Source organism: Octopus bimaculoides, chromosome 11 (assembly GCF_001194135.2).
Source record: "Octopus bimaculoides isolate UCB-OBI-ISO-001 chromosome 11, ASM119413v2, whole genome shotgun sequence".
NCBI lineage: Eukaryota > Metazoa > Mollusca > Cephalopoda > Octopoda > Octopodidae > Octopus > Octopus bimaculoides.
The window spans coordinates 22,690,370-22,700,369 of NC_068991.1; the positions used below are offsets into that span (position 1 = coordinate 22,690,370).

At 32.6% G+C, this 10,000-nt stretch overlaps 1 protein-coding gene across 17 annotated transcripts in view; it reads left to right on the plus strand.

The window, feature by feature from the left end:
• The window catches only part of LOC106879405 (phosphofurin acidic cluster sorting protein 2), a 304,160-nt gene that overhangs the window by 248,994 nt on the left and 45,166 nt on the right, over positions 1-10,000 (plus strand). For 13 of the 17 annotated variants that reach the window (XM_014928957.2, XM_014928950.2, XM_014928951.2 and 10 more), the window contains one exon: positions 8,393-8,611. The exons of the other annotated variants lie outside the window; for them this stretch is intronic. In XM_014928957.2, the coding sequence (XP_014784443.1) occupies positions 8,393-8,611 (219 nt within the window). The remainder of the gene's footprint in view (positions 1-8,392; positions 8,612-10,000) is intronic. 17 annotated transcript variants of the gene reach the window in all.

Genomic DNA, 10,000 nt, shown 5'->3' on the forward strand with positions numbered 1-10,000 from the left:
CAAAGACATCTGGGCTATGAAAGGTCTTTGTATATTTTGTTGGTCGTAACTATTCCTACCGGTATGTAATTCCTGACAAGGAATCTAATTTTTATTTCATGAAGAGTTTTCCATTTATATCTTTGGAATTAATTAGACTCCGAAGCAATTTGTAGAATGTATATTGGTTCTGTACCAACTTGGATTATGAATTGAATTAAAGTTCATCTACACTTACAATTTTTCCTTTCCTTATACTTCATTTATATATATATATATATAAAATCTTGTGTGTGTGTGTCTAAATGAATTGATTAGTGTCAGAACTTCAAAGTGTTCTTGATGTTCTCTGTAGAATTAGAAACCAGTTCCTGTCTGTTCTCCCTCATTTTTCTTACATATTGTACTTCAATTAATGGGCTCCAATTAATTTAGTCTGTAGTAGTAAACACTATATTAGATTAGACTGTGGTGATATACTTTCTTTGACTATTCAGTGACTATTCATTGTTTTTCAGATACACTCTGGCAACATTTTCTATTGGTGTATTCTTTCATTTCTTACTAAATATATTTTTGCTTAATAAATGTTATTCTACTTTATAATTCCTCCATTTAATTTTTATTTTGTTGTTAGCATCTGAATGTTCCACAAATGTTATCAATATTATGCATTCTGTCAATTGTTATTGATTAATCTATAGGTGTTATTTATAATCAATATTACTGTTTGATTACTATTTGATTATCTACAGTTTAGTGATAGCAGATGGTGTACAAATTATGAATGGATGACCTTCATATATAGTACGGAGACCAAAGAGCCTAGAGTTAACTGTTGGATAGTCTGCAAGCAAGTGATACTTAATGGTCTTTATTATACCACTTCGTTAATCTGTTGATGGTATTGGAATCACATGATTTTTGATGTTACAATATTTGATGTTACACAGATTTTCACGGTCATTGGACCTGCAGTGACCTACTACCATAAATATTGTCCATTTCCTTGAAAATTTATGCTACTTGTAAATTTTCAATAATTGTCTAACATTCATTTCACATTTTCAAACTTCTTTACTGAATACAGTTCTTTTGTTATGCCTCTTTCATTACATTCAGTAGTGTGGATCATTGCCTTAGCTTTAGATGTATGGATCATTGTCAAGTGTTTAGTCATGTTGATTATTGCCATGTGTTTTGATGTGTGGATCACAGCAGAGCTTCTTTGATAAAAATGAATCAACCTAACAGCAATATGGAGCCTTATTTTCCTAAAGTAGCTTGTTAAGACTGTGAAAGGAATATGACAAGATGTTCTGCAGTAAATCAATTGGATTATTAAGAGACTTATCGCTATACATATTTGAAGGCTCACTTGAAGCTGAGCTCTCTAAATCTCTTGTCAGCTGTGACCAATCAGACATACAATCAAAGCCAGTGATAAAAATCCTACTCTTCATACATGTATACATTATTCTACTTGTCCTTAATTGATGATTTGACTATTATTTCTAGTAAGTAGTGTCTTCAGAGAGGCTCCCTCATTAACTTAAGTCCTCCATGGTACACTGTAGACCTAATATCCAAGGTGAGTGTTCTTCCCACAATGTTAAATAATGACATTTGGAATAATTATGGTTGAGATAAATATCAGAAACCAGAAAAAGGTTAAATTATGAGTAGCTATTAGATCTTAGAATAAGGGAATAGATGTGTTTGATGTCAATATACATTTGTGAAGTCTCTTTCCATTGTACAGTTGTATATCCTTTTTCAACATCTGTCATATTGTGAAATTTAAAGAATGGTTCAAGTGTTGTGCAACAGATGCCCTTATCTTTATTTGAACTCGTGGAACTACAATGTAACACTTCATGGCCTCAACTCAAAATGTTGTATCATGTTTTACATTTGGTAATAATTTCTAAAGCATAATTGGTGAGTCATATTCCTTAACTGTATAAAAGAGAAAACTAAAGGAATTTCAATTCATTAATATAGACCTGTTACTTTTAAGCTCCTAAAACACTCACCCCTCAAAAATAACTATGATAGCTCAAACATATGCATTCTAATTGATTTTTTTTTTCATTATTATTATCATGATTGTTGTTTTAATTTCTGGAATTTTTTTTCCATCCCTGTTGGTATTAGTTGGATGGGCCATGGGTTAAATTGTTTACAGCTTCTCTATTATACAGATCATCTATTTTCTTTCAGTGTCTTTCATTTAGAAGAATGTCTTCTGTCATATCCCACCCCTTGCCTCATTACCTAACCAAAATTTTCATCTCTTGATATTCCAGTTGCATCTTTTTGTTTAAAAACAGGTCTTTGTGTACAATTCATTATCTTGAGCAATTTACTGGCAAGTTGAATGAAATTAATCCTTTTGGTTTTTGTTGTTTAATTTAATATTCTTCTCTCTTAATATTCTTTTTAAAAAAATATTTTTGCATGTTTCTACCTTTTCTGCTTGAACTACATCTCAGACTGTTTTATTCTGTCAGAATAACATTTTATTTTCAATAAGATTATAATTTTGAGAGCTGTTTACTTCATTTTTAAAGATGAGATTTTTAATATTTACATCTGCACTGTTTCAGTAAGTTTAATCTATGATATTCATCAGGTTTCTTACTTCTAGGTATGTACATTATACTAGACTAGATTCAAACTTGTAACCTTTATTCCTAAACTAAGGATACTAATGTTTTTATCCATTGGGACATTGTTGCATATAGTTTATAAAAGTTCCTAGTTCAAATTTTGTTTAGTATTATGTAGATATTTAGAAATAAGTTACCTGAAGATGATCAGAGATCAAACTGATTGAATCATAGTAGAGATATACATATTAAATATAAATTTCATTTTTAAAGTTAAGATTTAAGTCTGAAAAATTGTCTCATTAATAAATGACTCATCTCCAACATTTACGCATTTAGTTTCTTTTATTTTGTCTTTTTTATTCCATGCTCTCAATATTATTCAACTGACAATTTTTTTCTTGTATGTTTGCCAGAGTGGATTCTCATTTAACCAACATATAATCTTGCCTATTTTAAATCAATGCTCTACAAATCAAAATATCTTATATGTTCTGTTTTATTTTCGGTTGTTTAAAAGCTGAAAGAAAAGAAAAAAAATTCAACATAAAATTTGAAAATTTAATGTTAGTATTTTCTGAGCAAAATATCCTTCTAGTCTTTCTTTCATACGATATTCATTTTTCGGATAACAAAGTTGGTTTAAATTGTCTTCTTTTCACTATTACCAGGTGAGATTTGTGTTAAAATTGTTGATGGTTTTTTTTTTTTTTGGTTTTTTTCCTATAGATTCTGAAAAAGTGACAAAAAATATTTTAAAAAACTGAAAGAAAATACTTTTCCTTTGTGTTTTTTCCCATTTTATTCTCTGTTTTACATTATTACTATTGCATTAGTCTTGTTTGTGTTCAAAATTAAAAACATTAGTGTATGCGTGTGGAATAATATATGGCAACATTTGTATGTGTGAGCATTTCATTACTAGATTTGTGCTGGGGGGTTTTTTTTTTGGTTTTTATTTTTTGTTACTGACCATCATATTGCACCATGCTTTCTGAACACCTCCACCCTCTATGCAGTCCCTACAATAAAAACTCTGCTGCCACCACCAGTCCCCCACAATGTAGTTGTGCTACTCAAAAGCTGAAGCCGGTCATCACGCTTATTATGTCTATTATATTGCATCCACCATCAACCAACCACACACATTGAGACTGCTTCGTTCAGATGTCTCTGTCTATCTCACTCCCTTGCTCTATTTGGTACTCTTCTTAGCAAGACTCCAATATGAATATCTTTACTGACTTGGACACCATATTCATGCTCACAGTTACATATATTTACATACACATGAATGGTTAGATGTGTTGAGTTTAATCTTCATAATCATTCTTCTTCCAACACTTTTTTTTTTTTGTATTTTTTTTTAACTGTGTAGGTGACACACAATTGTTAGATTCTCTAAATTAACCTATGATAATTATAGTATTTCAACCTATTAATGTTTCCAAAGAAAAAAATGTCTAAAGCACTACATTTAAAAACATAACCGTATAGGATGGTGCCACTGAGTAAGGTCAGTGACTGCAGAGTTCCATCATTGAAACTAAGTTGTCAGTATAAAACAAAATAAAACAAAAATATTTGATTATCCTCTTTAAACAATGTATTGTAATATGGTTGTTTTAATTTTAAAACATTTTTATCTGATCTACAAGGATCTAAACTCTTAAAATATTTGTAGTTTCTGTCCAAAATATTTAACTAAAAATGATCTGATTCTTGTAAAAGTCAGCAGCTGTTTTCTTTCTGTTGAGTAAAAAGGTTATGAATTAAGGCCTTGTTATTAATATTAGTGTATCTGTCCATGTGTAAAATGAATCCTGTTTTAATTGTACTGGTTTAGATTAAATTTTCTCATGGAAAATTAAAAAAAATTTTCTGATTTTTAATTGGATTTTGCCTCTTTATTCTGCTCTTCCTGATTGTGAAAAATGTTATAGTTCAGGTGAAAATATTAGATGCAGTCATTTACTTACATCACATTTTAAAGATGTTTATTCTGACAAATTTCCTAGATTTCTTTAAAAAACACAAATTGATGAAAGAATTTGCTGTTTTAGCTGTCATGTGACATTATTTTCCATTTACAATATAAAATTTTGTACTCCAAATGTTGTGCACATTCTGAGATGCAGAGCAGCAAATGTAATATTTATATGCTACACATTGATTATCATTATGGTTGTAATAAAGCAATGTGTTTTGGGTGAGCCAAGTTCATGGCCTGGTTTCAATTCCAAGTCAGAACAAGGTCTCTGACAATCTAGAGAAAGGCCTCAACGTCCCACATGCCATCTTCTCTCTCATATACATTTCAAGTTTTCATTTCTCCTGGTCAAATACCAATAAGATAGTGATTCAATTGGCTAAACTATTTGCTCCTTAGAGAAATTATTTTTGTTGTTAAGGTGGTGGTGTGACAGAAACACTAAAGCAGCAAGCTAAATGCTTTCCAATATTTCGTTTCATACCAGATCAACTTTACCTCTTTCAATTTTCTCTCACAGTTAAAAAAGATCTATTAGTCATTACTGGAGCTAATCTAACAAATTATACCCCCCTCCTATAACTTGTGACCCTAATTCAATCTAAGGAATTGCTATTTTGTTTTTATTTTTATCTCAAGTTTTGTTGTAACTCCTGGAGTCTCGCATACATAGTGGGTTTGCTGCCTGCAGCCTACAGTACCATGCTATTTGCTCTTTTCAACTATCTAATACTTTCCTGATTATTCTGGCCATGCCAAGGGGGCAAACCTTTTGTAACAGTTCTACTGGGCACACTATTCCTTTATATTCCTCTTGGTGCTTTCTGATACTGTCCCCAAGGATCCAACAATAATTGCCACTATCTTCACCTTTTCCATAGCCGTGCTATTTCATACTTAAGAGGATTGTATATGTCTATTTTTTCACCTTCCTTCTTGACTATTTGTGGGTCGAAGGGCCATACAACATCAACTATATAGCACATATGGTGCATCTTGTCCAGTCTCTTATGCTCTAACATCTGATCTGTTTGGATTGGGAAATCCCAGAGGATTTTGCAAGTCTCCAACTCCGCCACTCTCTGCTGTTTATGCTCATACCATATCTCGCCTCTTCTAGCCCTCACTTTTCATCATCCTCATCATCATTATTATTATTATTATTATTATTATTATTATTTGTAAGGCGGTAAGCTGGCAGAATCGTTTGTACACCAGGCAAAATGCATAGCAGCATTTTATCCATCGTTATGTTCATTCTTTTGGGGTTGATAAAATAAGTACTAGTTGAACACCTGGATTGATGTAATCAACTTACCCTCTCCCTTGAACTTTCTGGCCTTGTGCCAAAATTTGAAACCATTATTATTTCTAAGTAGTAAGAATTGATTCATGTGCTATATAGCTGGACCATGTTTTATAGTTTCAGATTCTGCAAAGATCTGCTTACCTTCTGATCTTGTTATCTGGCAGTTGTTCTTGAATTGGGGTAGCTTCTCTGAACTTAACCTGAGTTTGCCCTGTGGTATAGTTGAGGGCTGATCAACTGAAACATTTGGTTAGTGTTCTCAGCTATGGCCATCCTATTTTTGTATGTGGACATGTTGTCCTACTATTTTAATGGCTATTATGTGTATTTTAAGGACAGTTGACTACTATGCAGAGACTTTCTTTATTAGATGGTCAGAATGCACTACATTTGTTTCAGTTAATTTTGAAAATGATGAAGAATTTAGTAAAATAACTTTATTATTAAGCTAGTCTTTGGAACATAAATCAACATGAAACTTTGATGGAAAATTTTAATTTAGATCACATTAAAAGAAGGATGATTGAATCAGAAAAGCAGGAGCAGCTTCAGGCAGGTCAGAATCAAAAAGGTTAAAGACAGCAGAGAGTTTATTCAACATGGTTAATAAAATAATTACTATGGAGTTTGTAGATATTGATTCATTTTGATATAACCACATTTTCTCTCTCATTAAAAAAGCCCATAGCAATAAAAAACATATTCCAAGTGAGTATCAGGAGCTTAATTGTTCTGAAGTATATTCTTTCAGTTCATTTTTGTGGTATTTCATTCATTTAATTTTTATAGAATTTTTGTTTATTCCTTCATCATTGATGTTTCTGTGAAGTATGAATTGTTGATGAAATGGGTGCGTTTATCAGTGTGCAAGTCTAAGTGAAATCTTGGTAGTGAGATGGTGGTTTGAAGAATGTAAGGTCTAAAATGTAATTCTTCTGCAGAGGTTGTTGAGTAATAATGTTCAAGTGAGTCTTGGAAAGCCTGTTGTCTGCTTTGAGTGTGACAGAGGACAGTAGAAAATCAGTGGTGTGTTTAGGTAATGATCTGTGGAATAAGGAGCTAGCAGTGATGGGGGTAGTTGTAAAACATTAATCTGTTGTTGTTTTGGGATTATAAGTAAAGTGTAGTCTGTGGTATAGAGGTCAGTGATATAGAGTTGATCTGTTGTATGGAAGTTATGAATGTAAAAGTGAACTGTGAGATGAGAGTTAGGAATATGGAAGTGTTGGATTCAGCAATATAGCAGTAGTCTGTATGTAGTATGGGTCTTAACAGGCGAAATGTGTAGGAGTAATGGAGTGTCCTAGTGTTAAAGAGAAGCTAGTCTAAAGAAACAGCGTTCATACTGATGGTGGGTGGGGAGGATCATTAATCACAATATGTTGTAGGAGGAAATAATAAATGAAGTAAAATTGAAAACCATCAGAGAGAAAAGTTTTGTGGCCCCTTGATAAGAGCTGTTGTCTGCTGGCATAACTATTGTAATGGTAAACTACACTGTCTATGCCTACTGTAAATTGCGATTAGCCAAATCTCTCTCAAACCACATCCTACCATCGTTTAAAGAAAAGGAGGAGATGTTGGATAACATATATACTGTCTTGAAAGTCAAGAAGGTCGTGGCAGGAAAGCCTCATCCTATACCTCTCGATCAGACCTAACTTAGAAGCTGCAACAGTCAACCTGTGGCTTAATGAGTATTCATTGAGTTATCAATATATTAACCTGTCCTCATCTTGTCTATACCAGCTTCATTTGCAGAGAATAGGTGTATTTTATTATGGCTATGCTATTGCATATTTATACTGTTGTCAGTGTGCGTATGTGATTATTTGTATATCAGTGATTACGTGTGTGCATGCATGCATATATGTGTAATGTGTATATATGAGTTTATGTATTTGTATGAAAGGGAGAGAAAATGTAGTGTATACTTGTTGAAACTTTCTTGTATAAGCCACATTCTAAATAGATATCTTCATAAAGCTGTACATATATACCCATATATATTACATGCACGTAAGTGCAAATGATTATACACTAGATGTCCAATAAGTAAGGCAGGCTTTTGACATTATATTAATAATTACTTAAGGGACATCTGATATTTCATATAACTATATAATATCGTGTGGATATAATATAATTACATAATTACATAAATGGCTGAAACCTTACGAATTAATGAAACTTCATGTATATGATTTGAAGCAACTTTTCAACTTGCATTTTACACATTTACAAAACATGTTTTACATACTCATTTTCTCCTCTGCCACGTTTTTCTACAAATTAGGTTTAAAAAAATAAACAAAGTATTTTAAATACCATTCAGCACAAGGTCATATTCCTATTGTTTTTTTTTTATTTTTATTCTTACCAATATGATAAAAAAAACCTTAATTTTTCAGCAATTCTGAACTCGCCATAAGCTTGTTCACTTGTCACTTTATACCGCTATATAAGGCTATCTCCTTTATTTACATCTGTCCACGTCAATAGGAGCAGGCTGACCAGGAGCTAGACATCCATTCATCGCCCTCATATCATGATGGCAATGCCCGCGATCAGCGATCAGAGCTGTTTCCCAACCAGAAGCCATCCCCCCAGCACAAAGCGAATGCCTTTCAGCGTGAAAGGAGTTTTTCGTACCGGGAAAGGCAGAAAAAGCAGCATAAGCTGGAAGATAGACGCAATAGTACAGGCCAAGTTGAACAAGTGGTCAGTAGCTACAATTGAGCAGTCTTGAGTAACATCTAGCAGCAGAGTCTGTAAAATGGTTGTCGTCTGCAGACCTTATCATCTCAGTTCTGTAAATTCACTAGAGATTGGGAAATTGATACAACACTAATCCTCTGCCTACCTATCCACACCAACAAGAAATGCTTTTCCTACATTGTTTTTACTTCACGTTTTTTTTCTTTTCTTTTTTGACTCAGAATCACTGCTAAATAGGCTTTGTGTATTGAGAATTTTGGTCAGAACATTGCATAAAATCTGTGCTTAACACAGAACATATTTCCCTGGCATCTATCTATGCATCATATATGGTACACATTCCCAATTTTTCTCAACTGCCAGAATAATTTGGAGAAGCTTATATTACCCAGAATGTATGAAACGAGCATGGATGTTTAGAACAAATTTAATGAAAATGATTTGGACTGGCAAAGGTTTAAAATAAAAATCATTAAATATTTAGTCATTCTATTTAAGTAAAAATTTTAGGAAAACCTATTGATGAATTGATAATTTAAATATAATTTTAGCAATAGTTAATGGATAGATTAAAGTTACTTGATTTATATTTATAATATTTCAGTTTGTTCTTGTACTCAGTGGATTGATAGATTAATCATAATGTTCCTGACAAAATGCTCTGTTCACCATTGCCATCACTATAACTACTGTTGTGTACTCATTAAAACCTCATTGGTACATGCAAAATGGCAGGTTTGCTTTTTATTATGAAGAATTCATAACTATAGATAAAAATGAAGCTTTAGAGTAATAAAGGGCTAAGGTCTTAAAATAAAAGGGACCACTTTCTGTATCATAAGAACTTGTACCAGAAAATCGAGAAATAAGAACAGCCATGAACAAAACTTCTTTAGACCAACAGTAGTGACTCCATGTGGTCACTCAATCTGCTAGAAATAGCAAATGTCCCTCAATTCATACCCTATTGTCTGAGAAGAGAACATGTTGGTTTATGTGGTAGTGGGTTCTCTAGACATAGGAATATAGGACAGACAGGATAGTCATGGCTGGAATGCCTTTGATCAAAAGTCAGGGTTGACTTAGAGCTGAACAACGAGACCTCTTGTCTGCATTTTATATTAGATCTTTGTGAAGATAGCAGGCACATAATAATAGAAAACAGTTGGTGTAAAGCAGTGGTGGTCTGTCAGAAAAAAAAAAGAAGAAAAAAACTGTTAATAAGGTTTACAAATCTGAATATATATTTGTATGCTGTGAGGAAACATGTTCTGAGGTTTCAGGTAGGGCCCTTTTTCAGAGAAAAATATTGTCTTCAAGCCTGTCTAGCACTATCAAAAGCACTTCAATTTATTTTTTTCTCTTAAAAATCGCCATGCCTGAAACTTTAGC